Source organism: Lethenteron reissneri, chromosome 55 (genome assembly GCF_015708825.2).
Source record: "Lethenteron reissneri isolate LAM-NWPU_2019-01 chromosome 55, ASM1570882v1, whole genome shotgun sequence".
NCBI lineage: Eukaryota > Metazoa > Chordata > Hyperoartia > Petromyzontiformes > Petromyzontidae > Lethenteron > Lethenteron reissneri.
In genome coordinates, this window is record NC_083833.1 from 12,554,737 (window position 1) to 12,574,398 (window position 19,662).

Below are 19,662 nucleotides of genomic sequence, written 5' to 3' on the forward strand. Positions count from 1 at the left end.
TCAGTAGGGGTAAAGCGTTGAGTGTGGTGAGGTGTGGCTGAATTGAGTGTGAATAAGGGTGAGTGGGGAGCGGTAGTATAGCGGTAAGCGCACTGCGCTACTAAGCCGGCGATCAGAGTTCGATTCCCGTTTACGGCCAACCCCAGTGACGATTATGTGAACAGGTCCAGGGTATCCCCTAGGTCGCCGGGCGTGGTGTTGGCCACCCACACCCTCGTGTGCTGTGCCGGCCATCATAGGTCCTTGCAAACTTTCCCAACAGTCTGTTAAGGCTATACGGGGGATCTTTGTTTTGTGTGTGTGTATATATGCGCGTGTATGTACACATGCGGGAGTGTGTGTGTACACGTGTGTGTGTGTAGGGGATACAGCTGGTGCATCTACCGGTCATCTCTGTCAGCCAACCCATGACACCTGGGTCTGCACCGAGACCTCCTGTCAGCAAGCCTTCGACACTTCACGTGGCTTCAAAGTGCCCTGGCACAGGCACCGTGGTGACGTCACCGTCACTTAGTGGCGGTATTGGTCTGTGTACACGCACGTATGTGTGTGTGTACTCATGCGTATGTGAACACGTGCGTGTGTGTACATGCGTGTGTGTACATGCGTGTGTGTACACGCATGTGTGAGTCTGTACACGCGCGTGTGCGTAAGCGCATGTGTGTGTGTACACGCGTGTGTGTGTGTGCTAGTGTGTGTACACGCGTGTGCGTGCTCACATGCTGAAGTTGGAGATGAACGCTCCCTTGGGCACGAGCATGTGGAAGAGGCTGTGGCGCGCGCGCTCCCCGTGGTTGTGCGCGCGGCTTGTGACGCGCGTGCGCGCAAACCGCGACGTCACGATGGACACCACGTGGACGCTCTGCAGCTCCGCGGGCTGGCACGTGGGGGAGTCCCCTGCCTGAAGACACAGGTGAGGATACTACGTCACACTCCTCACCACACTCACAACCCTCACCATCCTGAGTGTACAGGTGAGGATACTACGTCACACTCCTCACCACCCTGAGTGTACAGGTGAGTTTCATTACAGTCCATTACTCAGGCATAATTAATCTGGGTTTCCGTCCGTCTGTCTGTCCCAACCAATGTATCTGAGATAAGATAAAATAGAGACACGCAACATTTTAATAATATATTTTGTACACAACAGCTCGATGATATTTCAGTCAAATTTACGGTATTTATTCTTGCAGTAAATACAATATTTTACGTTAATACATTTCAGAAATGTTTAGAAATGAACTATAATTCGCATTCCCTCGGTATGCGCACGGGAATTTAAATGACAACTTCGTTATTTTTGTCTTCGAATTTAGCAACCCACCTAGCATGGCGACAGCCTTCGTTCGCCTACATGGATTGGTGGCCGCCCCTGACGTCCAGGCACTTTGTTGACATCTGAGTTGGATTTATTGTGGTTCCTGGGCATTGTCTGTGAGGGCTGGTTGTGTGTGGGGGTGTTTGCGTGTGGGGGTGGTTGCGTGTGGGGGTGGTTGCATGTGGGGGTGGTTGTTTGAATCTGATTGGCATACACCAGAGACAGCCTTCAGTTTCAAAGACAATGCATATATTATCAGAGCGTATTTGTTTGCATGTTCACGACAAGTACTGCATGTGGTTAATGCAGACTTTATTCCTTGTGTAGTGAGTTCAGGGAGACGACGTCGGAGTTGAGGCACACTCTTTTTATTAACTCAGGGACAGACACAATAGTTGAAGGGGTAACGGCCCCTTCACCCGTACTATGTGGGAAACCACCCTAGTACTAAGCCCTCTGTCCTGCTCCCCAGTCCTCCTCTAATGGGCTACGGGAGGCTGTCTGATCTGTCCCTGGTAAGCACAGATCTCGGCACCAGCTAAGCCGGCCCTGCCCTTACAAGGGCAGAGGTCCGGGAGCTCTTGGGCCGCGCCGCTGGCTTACCCAGCTCGGCCCTGACAAGGGCAGCGAGACAGTGGAGTCCCAGGGCCTAATCTCAGAGTCTTCAGTCTTCAGTCTTCACTGGTCAGCTTCGTGTCGAACTCGCCCCAAGCTCTCTGGCTCCCCGCCTTTTATAGAGATCCCCTCGGAGGGGCGGGGTTATGGGGGATCACAGAGCCCCCATGGCCCCCCAGTGGTTAACGGATGCGGACGTCGGTGTGGCCACCCGTGTGTGCGAGTGCAGACACCCCTGTGTTTCTCGTCCGCCTTTTCTCCCGTAATAACCCCTACACTTGCAAAGAGTTTCTGCTTGGTGTTTGAACATCTTAACACAACTCCTATTTTATTGCCGGAAAGGGTAAACACCGATTCTTATTCATACTTTTTCAAGTGACTAATTCGGAAACGATGAGACATGGAGGCACTTATTAACAAGCACCATCGGGGTTAACACCCTTCATAAGTAGTCCATCTATTGTCGGCAACACTGCTCAGTCAGGAGAGTTGGTAGTCTGCCTGACTGGTGGTGCTCCGAGATGGTGAAGACGACAACAAGAATAATGGTGAAGGCAACGAGAATAATGGTGAAGGCAACGAGAAGAATAGTGAAGATAACAAGAAGAATGGTGAAGATGGCAAGAAGAATGGTGACGAAGACTTCAGCAGCACGCTGGGGATCCCACTCCAACCACAGCCCTGAGGTCTCCTACAGGGGCCCCTTTTATACTGTCACGTGGCCTCGCTCCGCCCCCGGCCACGCCCCCTTTCTGGAATCCACCAGCGGGTTCTTGGTGTGCCCCTTCTGTGACCTTTCCCCTAGATCTCCCTCTGGTGGATCACGTGGCCTGCTGACGTCAGGGCTGCCATACACTGCAGATCCCTTTTTCTGCCAGCAGCCAGCGCTATGCTACTACACTACGCCACTACACTTTGATACTGGCAAAAAGGTCCCATGCTCTTTTTCTTATCTTGCTTGTCAACCACTGGGCGAGATCCACTAACAGTTGTATATATATCCAAAAATATAAAACAAAAACACTTTCAAAATGTTAATTCTGGCTGTCACAGATAATACATATTCCCCCACCTCCAATTATCACGGTTGGCTTGCGTACAGTGCGAAAGAAGTTCAATATACATACCTCTTACATTCACCATCATCATTATGGCTCACTCACCCACTTGTAAAGCTCTCAATATCGCCTCCCCAGGCTGTGTGCACGTTGGGTAACCGCATCGCTCACAACCACCATCATCGCCAAAGACAAAGATCCCCCATATAGCCTTGAACAGACTGTTTGGACAAGTGCTGTTAGCGAGTAGCACCTATGAAGGCTGGCACGGCATACAAGGAGGTGGGTCGACCAACACCATGCCCGGTCGTTCTTTGTCTCCCCAGTGCTGATGTTTACACACCGCACTAGGTACTCGTTTTTTAGGCTGAGTTGACCTAGGAGAGACCCAGGACCAGATCAGATCATTGTCACTGGTGTTGGCCGCCGTGAGCGGGAATTGAACAACTCTACCCACACATGCACACACTACCCACAGCCCACAGACGATCACACTACCGACAACCCACACACGCACACACTACCCACAGCCCACAAAAGACCACACTACCTACAACCCACACACGACCACACTACCCACAACCCACACACTACCCACAGCCCACAGAAGACCACACTACCCACAACCCACACACGCACACACTACCCACAGCCAGGGGCGGTTTCTTCATTAGGGCGATTGGGCGACGCACCACCAATGTCATTCAACCACAGAGTCACGCTAGCTGTCACTGTCAGCCTCTGGATATAGTCCAATCAGCGTCATGTCACGTTCTGTGGAGTACCGCCTCTTTTTGGGCGATTTCACTACGGCTGAGAATCGCCCCGAGTGGCCCCATAGACTTACATTCAAAGATGTTTTTTTTCGAACGGGGGCGCTGCAATGCATTCTCTATGGCTTCCGGGAGGGCATGCACTAACGTGCTTACGTCATCATACGTGCTAACGTCATCATACGTAAGCACGTTTCATCCAACAATATAATTTATCGCCACCTAGTGGAATCTTTAATAAAATAAATTTGAGTGGTTTATTTTAATAGTGAGTATATAAACAAACAAGATGTATTGTAAGAGTCACTTTATTTTTCATTAATATTAAAGAAGTGAAGTTGCCTTTACATGCTTAAGCTGTTAATTTATTCATTGCATGGGTGGACCTTATCCTTATCAATCATCCAGACATTTGCCCCCCCTGAGAGATTTTGCAGGAGCCGCCACTGCCCACAGCCCACACACGACCACACTACCCACAACCCACACACTACCCACAGCCCACAGAAGACCACACTACCCACAACCCACACACGCACACACTACCCACAGCCCACAGAAGACCACACTACCCACAACCCACACACGCACACACTACCCACAGCCCACAGAAGACCACACTACCGACAACCCACACACGCACACACTACCCACAGCCCACACACGACCACACTACCCACAACCCACACACGCACACACTACCCACAGCCCACACACGACCACACTACCCACAACCCACACACGCACACACTACCCACAGCCCACAGACGATCACACTACCGACAACCTACAGAAGACCACACTACCCACAACCCACACACGCACTACCCACAACCCATACACGATCATACTACCCACAACCCACACACGCACATGTAGTGGTGTAACGTGCGCAGAATTTGCAAACAGCAGTTGCATTATGTACGGGGTTGCAGACAGTGAGGTCAGCTAAGGATAAGTAGGTGCAGGCGGGTGGCCTGGGTCACAGCAGACAGAGAGACGCCAGCAATTAGGGTAAGAGGCAGTGATTGGCTGGCTGCAAATGCAGAATAGGCGCCACGGAGGCGAGAGATAGTGGCGATAAGGGGGAGAACACGTGCGTGAGGCATGGGGAGGACGCCGGCTTAATGAGGGTCATCTGGGGCCACTTAATGAGGAGGATAAAAAGGGAACGTGTGAGGCAGAGGGGTTGAGTTGGTTGGAGTGAAGACAAGGGAGAATTCAAGAGAAGCCCGGGACCCCGCTCTCCATACCTCGTCCTCTCCAGCGGTGTTGGCTGATCCCTCGCTGGATGCAAGGGCGGTTGGAGGAGTGAGGGTAGACCGGCTAGCAGTAGAGAGGCTAGCGGAATCCTAAGTGTGATTGTGAGACAGGCTAGCAGTGGAGAGGCTAGCGGAATCCTACGTGTGAGTGTGAGAAGGCTAGCAGTAGAGAAGCTAGCAAAATGTATAGTAAGAGCCTAGCAGTAAAGAAGCTGGCAGAGTGTATAGTAAGAGGCTAGCAGTAGAGAAGCTAGCAGAGTGCAACATAGCAGGCTAGCGGAGCGAGAGAGAGCGGAGCAGAGCGTAGCGGACGAGCAGTACAAGAGGAAGAGTTCCGACAGAGATACGTGGTGTTGAACGTGAGGAGTTCTGTACGAATAAAGTGACACAGGAGAAAAAGCAGTTCTCGGTGTGAAATAACACCACTATTCACACACTACCCACAACCCACACATGCACACACTACCCACAACCCAAACACTACCCACAACACAACATACACTCCCCACACACACACTACCCACACACACACTACCCACCAACATCAAAGATAATAATCCACCGAATAGACGTAGCAAGTGCTGTTAGCAGGCAGCAGCACATATAAACGGTACACGAAAGAGTGGGTGGCCAGCACCACGCCCAGCCGCCTGTCTCCCTAGTGGCGATTCTTACACATTACACCTAGTACTCATTGTAGGTTGAGTCGACCTAGAGGAGGCCCAGGACCGGTTCAGATAATCGTTACCGGTGTTGGCCGTGACCGGGGTCGCCAGGTTCGCTGCAAAGTGTAGCGCTAACCACTTCACTACCACTGGTGGTGCAGAGTTAGCACTACTGCAGTGTTAGTGCTCATATTGCAATGCTAACACTGCATTGTTAGTGCTAGTGTAATAAAGGACTCGACCACTGTATCTGTCTTGGTGTCCTTTATTCGGGTTCATATACTTTTCCCACACGGCTCTCTTCCAGAGACCCTCCGCTTGGCAGCCCGAGGCTGCCGTCGTTCCCATAGCCTTTCTCTGTTCCGTAGCAGCCCCGCTGCTGATCTCCTTGTGCGGTCTCCCCGGCCACCCTCACTGCAGCCTCACCGCTGCTCCCTCTGTTCCGTAGCAGTCCCGCTGCTGCTGCAGCCTCACCGCTGCTCCCCGCTTCTCCGTGGTCGGTCACCGCTGGCCGACGGTGCCGATCCTTACTCTGTGTGTGTGTGGCGATCTCGCCACCCCACCAACCTCTGCCCTGCGTGGCCTTACTCTACTCCAGTCTCCAACAACCTCCCTTCTCTTCCGGTTTCTCCCCTTTAAGACCTGAACCCTCTCCCCATGTGACGTAACTCCTCCCCCCGTGACGTCACATCCGGAAGGTCGTTTACGCCCGCATTACACCACCCTCCCCCGTAGAGAAAAATCCAGCCGACCTCGGCTGAACAACAACTCCAACAAGTAATGCGAGTGAACACGACCGAGACACACTAAAGGACACGAAGCATACAATAAATATAACAGTAAGAACAAGAACACAACACTAACAATCAACGAAATGTAAGGGATTTTGAACATGTGCGGGTCGCCGGCCCGTCCCGGACGGTCGGCGGCCCTCCCGCAGAGCGGGAACATGACGGGGTTTTAGGAGCGAAGTCCTCCTGTCGCTATTGGAGGCCCGCCAACGTCCCGGGCCCGTATCCCCGAAGGCTCAGCCTCGGAGGTGTCCCGCGATTGTGCTCGCAGCGGGGTCGGAAGGGCTGCAGGGCTCGGAGTTCCTGCAGTCCTGGCAGGCACCCCCCGAGCAGAGCCCCTCGTCCCCTGTGGTGTCACGGCCGGTCTGTCTGTAACAGGCACGACAGGCGCTCTTGCAAGATCAACGGACACAGGCAAGGGTGCGTCGACAGCAACAGACCCCGGCAAGGCAACATCAGGAGATGACGCATCAGGTAGAGGGGCAACATATGGCTTCAAGCGCGACGTGTGAACGAACCAACGACGAGATCCAATCCGAACACGTGCCGACTGAGGGTTGGGAACCTCGATGAGGCGAACCGGCCCTTGCCATGGTTTATGTAATTTAGGAGAGGTACCTGGCCACACCTGCGGGCAATGGAGCCAGGTCAGGTCCCCAACCTTCCAGGGGCACTCCCCCTTGGAGCGTCGAGCATACCGCTCGTTCCGGGCCTGGGCTTTGGCCGTAGCCATGCGGGCCCCCTCCCGCGCCTCAGTGACCCGGCGAACGGTGTCCCGAATGTAATCCGGAAGTGGCTTAACAGGTCTCCTCACTCCGGTTCCCAACTGCACATCCATCGGCGGCACGTTTTCACGACCGTACATAAGGAAAAACGGCGAATATCCTGTAGCCGCATGCAGCGTCATCCGGTACGCCGAAAGTACCCCAGGGATGTGCAAATCCCAATCTGATTGTTGTTCACTCACCGTGTGACACAACATGGCGGACAAGGTCCGATTTAGCCGTTCGACCATACCATCCGTTTGCGGGTGGTATGGAGATATCCGTATTTTCTTAGTCCCAAGAGCCGCGCACACTTCCCCCAACAATTTAGAAGAAAAATTCCGGCCTTGGTCTGTGAGGAGCCTCTCCGGCGCACCCTTGTCCATAACGTACCCAAATAAAAAAGCGTCTGTAATAGACGCGGCCGATTGGTCGGGCAACGGCCAGGCCATCGGCCAGCGGGAGAGGTACTCCACCCCAACCAGCAAGTATTTGTTACCCCTCGCAGATGGTGGGAAGGGTCCCAAAATGTCCAGTGCCACCAATTCATTAACTCGAGACACCTGAATAGACTGTATCGGCGGCACATAAGGATGTTTAGGTGGCTTTCGCCGGGCACAATCGGGACACGCGCGCACGTGCCCGACGACATCTGTCGCCATGCCGTGCCAAAAATAATGTCGCTGCAACGTCAATAGGGTCTTCTGCACCCCCAGGTGTAAGAGCGTGACGCAATGCAGAGTCCTGATCAACTCGTACCGCAAGGATGCCGGTACAACCGGACGCCAGCGTTCCTGTAATCCTTCCCTCCACATGAGCAGACCATCCCGGAGAGCGGCTTCCGGCACACCGCCCGTACCCGGACCCCCACTCTCCCCCGCAGACCGCTTCCGTAAAGACAACAACGACTCATCCAACATTTGTTCCCGAATCCACACAGACCTTGAAAGATTCAAAACCCCATCAGCCGGTCCCGGCTCCATTGGAGCATCAGGCACCTCGACGGCCAATGCAACCGGCTGAGGGGGAGACTGAATCGGCGCACACCTATGCGTCCCCGACGCACACGCGCAAGGGGATCGCTGCGGCAATCTAGAAAGCGCGTCTGCATTCGCATGACGCACCCCCTTCCGATGGTGAATTTGGAAGGAAAATTCTTGCAGCGTGTCCAACCAATGTGCCAACTGGCCGGATGGTTGGTACATCTTAAGAGCATACTGCAAGACCACATGATCCGTGCGCACAATAAACGAACGACCATAGAGGTACGGTCGAAATTGTCGTAGAAAAAAAACAACAGCCAAAAGTTCCCTGCGAGTGATGCAGTAGCGGGTTTCTGCAGGAGACAAAACCCGGCTACTGTATGCCACCACGTGCTCCACACCCCCTTTGGACTGAGACAACACCGCGCCAATGCCCGTGTCACTCGCGTCCGTATCAAGAATGAAGGGGTGATCGAAATCCGGATAATCCAATGTCGGCGCTGTAGCCAATAGATCGCGCAGGCCCTGAAAGGCTGCCTCTTCTGGCGGTCCCCAACCAAATTTTCGTCCTTTACCCATAAGGAGGTGCAAGGGCATCGCGATCGTCGCAAAATTCGGAACAAATCTCCGATAATATGAGGCAAATCCCAAAAACCGACGCACATCTCCCACGGAGGCCGGGGTAGGTCAATCCCGGACGCACGCTGTTTTGTCCGGATCCGTGGCCACCCCATCAGCACTCACGATATGCCCCAAGTAACGGACGGACCGTTGCAGTAGGTGACATTTTTTAGGCTTAAATTTCAAATTCGCGGAACGCATCCTCGTGAACACAGACTCCAACCGCCGTAAATGTTCATCAAATGTGCGGCTGAAGACGATAATATCGTCTAAATATATCAGACATGTCTCCCACTGCAACCCCGCTAATACCAGCTCCATCAACCTTTGAAATGTGGCAGGGGCAGCATTCAGCCCCATCGGAAGACAATTGAATTGAAATAACCCCTGCAGCGTACGGAATGCAGTTTTCTCCCGCGAGGGCTCGTCAAGGGGAAGCTGCCAGAATCCCGACGAGAGATCTAGCGTAGAAAAGAACTTGGCCCCCGACAAGGCATCGAGGGAGTCGTCCATACGCGGCAGGGGATACGCATCTGCCACAGATATTTTATTCAATTTCCGGAAATCGACACAAAATCGCAATTTTCCGTCCTTTTTCTTGACCAAAACAACAGGCGCGCCCCATGGGCTGTTAGATGGAGATATAATGTCCGCAGCCAACATGTCATCCACTGCCCCTCGAACGTGTTCTCGCTCGGCCGGACTCATCCGATGTGAGTTTAACCGAATAGGGGCAGCGTCCCCTGTGTCAATATGATGGTAAAGCAACGAGGTGCGTCCCAAATCCAAATCGTCGGAGCTAAACACATCCGAATAAGCCAATAGCAATTTACGAATCGCACAACGTTGTTCCTCGGACAGGGAAGGATTTTCCCTACACAAATCGGCAATCCAGCGATTATCCGAAGCTCCCGGTTCCGAAACTCCAGCGACCACGCCCTGGCTGTGCAGATAATCTTGTGCCGTAAACGCCGTAGTGGCATGTGCCACAACCGTACCAGCCGGAACACATACATTCTCGGTACTCGCATTAAGCACCTGCAAAAATGGCTGTTGGTCCGGCCGGACAATAGTCTGCGCCCCAACCAGCGCTGATCCGGCCGTTATAGTGGCGGATGGTGACAACAAAACCCCAAGTGCTCCTTGCCGACCAGGCAGAGGCTTCCGATACCGTAAAGGAATAAGCATCTGTGAGCCAGGTGGAATATCAACAGATACATCGGACAGCGCCTGCACCTGGGCGGCAGGAGCAGGTCACCCCCAGGGCGACGGCAGAAACGAGATCTTACGGCCACCCGGCAATTCAATACAGTTTTCATTAATTTTTATCAAAATGGGCATCTTGGCCAGAAAATCAGTTCCCAACAAACAAGGAACTGCCAGAGATCTTGAAATTAACACAATTCCTGAGGCCGACACTTCCCGGATAGATATCTTAGCATCCACCTGGCCCACAATGCCCATGCTACCCCCGTTCGCAGCGACGCACGACCCGTAAACCGGACGCACGGCCTCTGGTGGGATGCCCAACAGGTGGAAAATGACATCCGATATAATGGTCGCGGACGCTCCGGAATCAACCAAAATATGCACGTCCACCCCTTGTATAGAACCAGGTACAGTGGACGAACCAGTAGCAGCCGCGACGACCCTTCGTGCCAATTTACGCCACTGCGTTACCGAGCGACATGGCCCAGTCGATGGCCTCCCGTTGTTAACAACACCCGGATCGCACGACAACGGTGATGGGTGAGGTGTAAAGCCTTGCCGGGTGTCTGGTGCGCACCGACTTGCCTGTCTTGGAGGTTCCTTCCTTGGCGCGTCCGTTGACGAGGCCTCCTGCTGGGGCGGACCCGGGACGCGGGCCCAGCAGTCCCTGGCGTAATGGCCCTTATGCCCGCAGCGGAAGCAGTCGATGTCGTTGCGCCGCACCGCAGGCCCCCCGTCCCGACGCGCCCGTGTCGGCGGCGCAGCTCGCGGGCCCGGCCGACTGCGGGCCGACCACGGACCAGAGGCGGCTGTCAGCTCCTGCGGGCTCTCCCCATCAGGCACGTACACCGCCTTCTTGGGATCCCAACCCACGGCACCTCCTTCGACGATGGGCCCCCCCGTCCACGCCGTGACTTGCTTCCACCGGCGCAGGTTAAACTGGGCATCCAGACATTTGGCTGCCGCCCGGGATGTCAGCTTTTCGTGGCCACACACCGGCATAGGAATCCCCAGATCCCGGGACAGCTCGAGCATCTTACCCAAGATGAGAGGTTCAAGCAGGTCAGGCTTCGTCTCCGGGTATGCGGCCATAGCCAACTCCAGTACTGCACCCCTGTATGCCACCGGCGACTCCTCGGGTGCTCGCTGTCATTGAACAAACCGGCGATGAGCATCATCCGGTGGCTCGTAAGCATCTGCCATCTCGTCGAAAACTCCTCTTAAAGTTTTCTTCTTCTCGGCCGTTATGGAACGAAAGAATCTGACCGACTCGTCATCAAGAAGAGTCGGCAGAACCTCCAATGCCTCAGCGTCAGTCCACCTTGCAGAGCGTACCGCCGCCAAAAACCTGCAGGCGAAAGCGCTCCAATCGCCCCCGATGGAGAATTCCTTAACAGTAGTAAGATGACAACTGCGACTCCTTGGCGCGCCGTCCTCAGCCGATGACTCATCCGGAGGCATGTTCAAAATAGCGTCGCATCGCAGCGTGGTCAAGATGGCGGCCTCCCGCCTCGGAGAGCACATCATGGCGGCTTCCCGCCGTTCTTCTCCTGCCACGCCCAAGATGGCGTCTTCGTGCCGCGTGGCTGATGGCGTCGACAGCGAGGGCAAGGCGGCGACCTGTGGACCACCCTCGGCTCTCCCCAACGCCGTCCTCGGCGTGACGAGCTCACATAACTGCGCCAGTACATTCTTCAGTGTCTCCAGTTGCTCCGCCATCTGTCCCCATCGCAGATCCGCGTCCTTTGGTGCAGACGGGTCCACCGACGCGGCGACATCTTGGACTCCTGGACCCGCACTCGTTCCAGCACGGATCTCCTCCACCATCGCAGTCGGGTCCATCGTTGGGGGAAGGTCGTCGTCGTCGGATGATGAAGCAGATGATGGCGTCGGAATATTCTTTTTTCTTAGTTGCCTTGACATGCCGTTACACTTCTGATACCAGTGTAATAAAGGACTCGACCACTGTATCTGTCTTGGTGTCCTTTATTCGGATTCGTATACTTTTCCCACACGGCTCTCTTCCAGAGACCCTCCGCTTGGCAGCCCGAGGCTGCCGTCGCTCCCGTAGCCTTTCTCTGTTCCGTAGCAGCCCCGCTGCTGATCTCCTTGTGCGGTCTTCCCGGCCGCCCTCACTGCAGCCTCACCGCTGCTCCCTCTGTTCCGTAGCAGTCCCGCTGCTGCTGCAGCCTCACCGCTGCTCCCCGCTTCTCCGTGGTCGGTCACCGCTGGCCGACGGTGCCGATCCTTACTCTGTGTGTGTGTGGCGATCTCGCCACCCCACCAACCTCCGCCCTGCGTGGCCTTACTCTACTCCAGTCTCCAACAACCTCCCTTCTCTTCCGGTTTCTCCCCTTTAAGACCTGAACCCTCTCCCCCACGTGACGTAACTCCTCCCCCCGTGACGTCACATCCGGAAGGTCGTTTACGCCCGCATTACACTAGTATTGCAGTTCAGTAATCAGTGTTAGCACTGCAGTGTTAGTGCGCCACCCTGTGCTACCCTGCCGCCCAACAGTAGCATCTTTATTTGTTAGCAAAACCAAACCACTGCAGCGAACTCGGAGATTTTAGTTTCACAGAACGTTGACAGGGGAATGGAACAAGGCCCGCAGGTGGTGTCATGACGTCATTCATCTGTCCTTTATCCATCATTCATCAGTCGTTCATCCGTCATTCATCCGTCGTTCACCCGTCGTTCATCCCCCCTCGCGGAGGAGACGACGCCGACTCTGCGGCCGCACGCTCTGTGGCTCAACTATGGCAGTGCCACCATTGGTGCATTGTGGGCCGTAAATCGCTCGTGGAGACGGCTGTCCTTCCTCCCCCCCACACACCTCCGATTGGCACGGTTTGGTTACTTACGGTGCAAATTCTGTTGATGGGTTGCTGAGGAACACCGCGTTATGGAAAAATCGTGTTGTAAATACACGAGTTCATGAATCCTGTCGTCGCTAGGCAAACGTTTTCAATACATATAATAATTAAGCTGATATTATTTTTTTTATTTACGATCAGACACTAATAACTACTCCAAACATTTATATTGTTGACGACTTGATTCAACTTCTTTCACTTTAAGACGTACCCATCGGAAACCGCTCAATTTAAAGATTATGTTTTTTCTTTGTTAAAAAGAACAAACATTTATGAACGTAAAACTATATGAGGGGAAGCTCTCCCATCTTTTACCGTTTTCGGATTACTCAGATTTGAGCATCATAGAATCCGAAATATCTCAAGAGCAATAAAAGATGGAACAATGGTTCTCGCTTTAATTGTATTTGCCGTTTAACGCTCTATCAAACGAAACCACTCGCAATCTTATATTTTGAATGGTTTCTGAATGACACCAGGCACAAACATGTTTATGGGGCACTTCAATTAGAGATTTGGGGGCCTTTAAATAAAAAATCTCGGAATTTGAGATGTTCCCTGTTTGTGTCCTAAAAGCTGCCTGTGTACCAAATTTCAGCTTTGTACCTTTGCTAGAAGTACCCTAGAGGTTTTGAGACATACAGATTAAGGTCTTTATTTATATAGATCGTGTATAGCACAGTCCGCGATAATGAGTGAGATGCATCACGCAGGGCCGAACAAAGACTGAGGCGCACCTCAATCTTCGGGTGGGTAGTGTCTAGAAGCATCCAGCAGCATCCCAATGCCTTGTTGTGCGATGCCACGCCGAGGCAGCCATTATGACCACTTGTTCCTACTCGTGCTGACGTAATTCGCTCGATCGCGTTATATCAAATTCGTGTCCGTGTTATAAACAATACGTTCCCTCGTACATTCACTGCGTTGGATCCACTCCGCATTGTGAAAACAATATATGGCGTTATAGGAGAACGGACTGCATGCATGTTGAACTTTTTTCGCACCATACGTAGCCGACCGTGCCAATCGTGGACAATTCAGGGGCCCGCAAATCATCAGTGAGCAACAAGACAGATAGACAGTAGCAGCTAAATCTCCAGCAGCGTTACCCCAATGCGAGCAACACTCCGAACCAGTTTCAGCACACCATCAGCAGGGTCAGGCTCGCCTCAACCAATGCTGGTGAACTGCCAGATGTGTAGAGGAGAGGTTCCTCTCTGTTAGGATGCATGTAGAGGGACTCATCGACTTACGAACGAGTTAGGTTCCTGAGGTCTGTTCGTAAGTCAATTTGTTCACAAGATCAAACTTTACTCCTGTCAATTGCAAACACGTCGTATGGCGTGTACACTAAACAAGTTGTATAAACTACTGTAGACGTAGATGCCACTATTCTGCAGATGTAGATGGCACTGGTGCTTCATGTTCTGCACATGATCCACCGCCGCCATCTATTGAGCGGCGGTTGAACCTACGACTTTCGATTCTGAACAGGCAACTGGATATGCGGACCAGGTTTGTTATCTCTGAAAGTTAGTAAGTCGAATGTTCGTAAGTAGAGGCGGAGTCCCTGTAGAGCGATAATATCGTACTCCCGACAAGATCTCCGAGCAGAGATTTGCCCTCCACCCCCCATATTTGGAAGAAAGTGGGCGTGTTTTTGGCCAAAGGGGGCGTGTTTTTGCCCATATATGGGCATCATGGATCGTTATCGAGACTAATCGTATCGATTCCCGCTCAGTCAATCTGTAATTAAACAAACATATACCGGGTTGATCGCCGTGTGAGATTAACCTGCCAATCGATTTGCGGATCGAATAATTGTGTAACATGCCTTGACTTCATTTAAATGGCCGCTATCAGCGATATCGATGATTGGGGGCACAGTCCTCTGTCATTGTTACCGCCACAGCACCCTTTTTAAATCCTTTATATTAAGTTCACTTGCTTGCGTGCTTGCGTACTTGCTTGCTTAGGACCGTGCAAATCTTTTGGTCGTTTTTTAACCCACTTCCCGTGATCCAATCGAGCTGACATTTTGCACACAGACTCGTTGTGTGTGACAATGTTCGTGAATTTTTTTCCAAAATGTTACACTGTTTAGTGAAAACAAATTAAATATTTAATTACCAATTGCTTAATACTGGCAGACAATCATCTGACCCATAGGTGGCAGCCATCTCAAGCCAGAGGACGAGAGGACTCTAGCCGCCACGCATATAAAGGATTTATAGTGAAAAACTTTGTTTTTACGGGTTATACTTGTTTTGAGGGTCGTGGTGGCTCTCACTTGGACCGTCGACTGCCAACTAAGTGAGCTCAATTTTACCCAGCTAGTAAGGTGCCCCCCCCCCCCACTGACCTGCTGACCTGCTGTTACTACGTAGCTTTTTTTTCAGAATCCCTGACCAGGCTATGACATGATAGCAGCTCAACGAAGTGGCTGATCCATAATAAAGTTTGTGTGGGCTAGATCGCGTAAAAATGAATGTCGTGTCTTTAAACCCACCACCCGACACAGACAATTAGTGAGGGTTTTTTTCTCACAAATCTGGCTCCAACACACCGGTGTGCTGAACTAGTGACGAATTGGCCACGTTCTGCTGACGTGACAAAATCTTAGTCACTGGCTGTGTCGGGTGGTGTCAGGGGCCGTCCATAAATGACGTCACGCGATTTTGGTCGATTTTTGACACCCCTCCCCCCCTTGTCACACGGCGTCACAAAAAGTCAGACCCCCTCAAATATGACGTCACAAAGCTCTGCCCCCCCCCTCCCCAAAACCATATTTCCATTTTGAAAATAAAACATGCTTCAAATGGTTTTAAACTATCGTCATTGTAGCGCGTATTTAATGTGGCCCTGCACTGTGATGTTGTAGGCGAAAACATATTAAAAAGGAGGCGTTGGAAAGCTGAAATTTAGCATGAAATTAACTTGAAAATATTCATCGTCTTAACTAAAACAGCAGATCTTACCGAAAGAACCAAGAAGATGAATCCCTGCAGTCACGAAAGCTTTAGATCGAAATTTAAAACAGCAGATGTTCAAAATATTATATTGAAATTATCTTATAATTATCATATATTAAAAGTAATTATAACTATAAAAAATACTTGAAATTTTGTAATAGAACGAAGCAAATTGGAGAGTACAATTATAACAATCACATATTCATTCCACAGAATGAAAAGCCCTGATAGAATCATTAGAATCAAAATGTTTAATAACAATCATTAAAAAATGACAAAATGTATGCTTCTCCATTCTCCCAGCTTTGTCGTCTTGACTCACAAAGTATACATAGTTCGGTCCTAGCATGTACGCCAACTCTTCTAAGTGCCTTATTGTTGCCGTACAAAACAAACCGTCGATATGTTTGGCATGGTGATCGTTATGTGCTCTAATGAGTTTCACAGGGACTGTTGACACATGACGCTGCCCTTCAAAAGATGACCTTTTAATTTTATTTTCTTCTCATCTCTTGCTTTCTGTGCTCTTTTTTATTCTTCAACTGGTTTTCCAATTAAGTGTTTTCTTCTTCTTCTCTGCCAGCTCCACATCCTGTTGCTGTGTAAGCATTCCACGTGTTTGGCGTTCGTACAAACCGACCAGATCAGAATTCAGAATATCAATCTGTGACTGCAAATGCAGCTGGGCTGCAGCAATTCTTAATGTTTCTGAATTGCTAGTACTAGGCGCTGAATCATCAGCCTGAGTATTGGTCACTTGTCCATCAGACTGCGATACAGAATTCTGAGGTATTTCGACAGGCACATTTTTTTTATCGGGAGATTATGTTTGTTTAGCCCAAAACGTAAGAAGTGATATTTTTCTTGTGGTGGAAATCGCCTTTAATTCTTGCAACTTTAACTTGCAAATCTGTATCATTTTTTATTTCATTCCACTTTGAAACAGTTCTTCTTGGAAAACCTTTCTGCCTTTTGCACGTACGCGTTAAAAAGACACTGGTACATTGTATTTGTAGCCATCGTAGCAGTCAATTCGTTAAAAAAAAATAATTATAGATTTGATTGCTGTGATATGAACTTTAATTATACATTTTTATAAATGTTGTATATTTTAAGTATGATTTGAGTAGAAAGTAATGACCAGCCTGAATATGAGCTATTCTATGATTATTTGATTACTATGATTACTCAATTAACTCAAACTTAAACTGATACGAAGTATAAAAAAAATGAACTAGTACGGAGCACCTTTATAGAAACATGTAAAACATGTAAAAATCTAAAAGTTAATCATGAAATATTCTTGGGTCTTTCGGTAAAGTCACATATATAGGTTCAAAGAAAATAGCAAAACAGACCAAAAAACTACGACGTTTCGATCGCAACACAAGCAATCGTCATCATTTTTCTCCTTGTTTTTGTTATTTTCTTTGAACCTATCAACGTGACTTTAGCGATAAACCCAATCAAATGAATTCCTGCAGTCACGAAAGCTTTAAGTCAAGATTTAATAATGAAAATTTATAAAAAAAAATTTGTGTTGCTATAACAATTATATTTCTTTAAGTAGAACGTGTTGTTTATATTTATTTAAAGTTGCGCATTTTGATGTGACGTCACATTTCTCAACCCCCCTGGTCATCATCACCATCACGTTGAAATGTTATAGCAGAAGCCAAGTCCTCTAAACTGCAGCGTCGCCCGTCTGGGTCGCGCAATCGTGAGCGTTGACGTTTGGTCTCGGTGGCTAAGAGATACGTTAACTCCCTCACCCGGTGTGAAAGAGCTCGTGGGGGGTCAATCTCGAACCTGACGCCTGCTGCTGTGGTGTATTTGGAGCTTGTGAGTCTCTTCCTCTCTCCGGTTTCTCCGTTTTTTCCTCCTCCACATTATGAATCCTCGTCACGAGTTTAGACCGAGTCTCTGGATGCTGCTCTTAATGTGCACGTGATGATGATAACCCTCCTTGTCGAACTATCATGTGTGGGCAGGTCGCTTCTGAAAAAATATCAATATAGCTCAGTGGGCCTGAGCTGGTAAAGTAAAAAACATTGTTTAGTTTAGATTATAATCTGAATGTTGAATTTCTTTTACATCGTACGTAAGCAACTGTGCTAATTGGAGGTGAGAGGGGGAGGACAATAAACTAAACACAAAAAAACAGTTTAATTAATAGAGTTTCCAATCTAGACGATTTAAAAGTGAGTAGCTCGCAGTGGCTTCCTCATATCTGAAAGGAAGAGCATTCCAGACGGCCGCAGAAGCGCATCCGAAAGCGCTGCGTGACGATGCGGTGAGCGTTTTTGTTTCGATGGCTGAGCCAGAAGCTGCTGCTGCGATGAGGACGACCGGGGTCGAGTTAATGATGATTCACTTTGTTCCTTGACGAGATCTGCCAAGGGACAACACGCTGGGTAACGTGCGGTGGGTGACCGTGGGTGGTTTAGCTGTCAACCACCTATCAGTGCCCTACTTTATTACGGACCAATTCAGCCCTTATTGGTCACCCCGTGCCCGTATAAATCTGAACGTGCATCCTACAAAGTCCCCTCACAAGGGAGAAACACAACAAATAGAAAATATTTTTGTCCCCGTATTGAAACGGCTGTACGCCGTATGGACCTGGAAACTAAATTTCCCTGTACAAGAATAGGGGGTAAATCGTATGGGTTGACAGCTATGGGGGGTGGTGAGTGCTGAGTGAACTCACCCGTCCATTGAGGCTCTCCTGCAGAGACGAGGCGAGCAACGCGGAAAGGACGCAGAGCAGCAGCAGCAGCCGCGACATGATCGCGTGGAGGAGGTGGCGACGAGGCGCGATGATTCCGAGTTCCCCAGGACTCAGATCCCCCATACGGTGCTCAGTGAGGTCTTATTGTCAAGGGAGGCGGGCGTGTTGAGGGGGGTGGGAGGGGATACAAAGAGGGGAGGAACACGGGGAGGGGACACACTGATGGATGAGGCCTCGGTCATTCCTGGTTTTTGTGAGACTTTTCATCGGTGATGTCGAGGAATTTTTTTCATGCTTTTTGTAACTTGTCCAAAAACTAGAGGCACTCTGAGAACTCGGTTTCACGAAAAGCCGATTGTGTAATCTCATCCGTTACACCGTGTTCAACCACCACGCCACGTTCAACCAACACCACCACAGCATGTTCGACCACCACCACACCACGTTCAACCACACCACGTTCAACCACCACCACACCATGTTCAACCACCACCACAGCGTGTTTAACCACCACCACACCACGTTTAACCATCACCACACCATGTTCAACCAACACCACACCATGTTCAACCACCACCACCACCACAGCGTGTTCAACCAACACCACAACCACCACAACGTGTTTAACGACCACTACCACCACCACACCGTGTTTAACCACCACACTGTGTTCAACTACCACCACCACCACACTGTGTTCAACTACCACCACCACACTGTGTTCAACTATCACCACCACACCGTGTTTAACTATTTCAACCACCACCACCACCACACTGTGTTCAACAATCACCACCAACACCACCACACCATGTTTAACTATCTCCACCACCACACTGTGTTCAACAATCACCACCAACACCACCACACCGTGTTCAAATATCTCCACCACTACCACACCGTGTTCAACTACCAACACCACCACCACACCGTGTTCAACTATCACCACTACCACCACCACCACCACACCGTGTTCAACTATCACCACCACCACATCGTGTTCAACCACCACCACCACAC

General features: G+C 50.6%; 1 protein-coding gene across 1 annotated transcript in view; it reads right to left on the reverse strand.

Moving 5' to 3' along the window:
• ITIH2 (inter-alpha-trypsin inhibitor heavy chain 2) overlaps positions 1-18,775 on the reverse strand; it is a 64,855-nt gene extending 46,080 nt beyond the window's left edge. Inside the window, exons 1-2 of the mRNA XM_061574559.1 lie at positions 18,622-18,775; positions 720-901 (exon numbers count right to left, since the gene is read on the reverse strand). Of these exons, the coding sequence (XP_061430543.1) occupies positions 720-901; positions 18,622-18,765 (326 nt within the window). The 5' untranslated portion in view covers positions 18,766-18,775. The remainder of the gene's footprint in view (positions 1-719; positions 902-18,621) is intronic.
• Between the last annotated feature and the right edge of the window lie 887 nt (positions 18,776-19,662).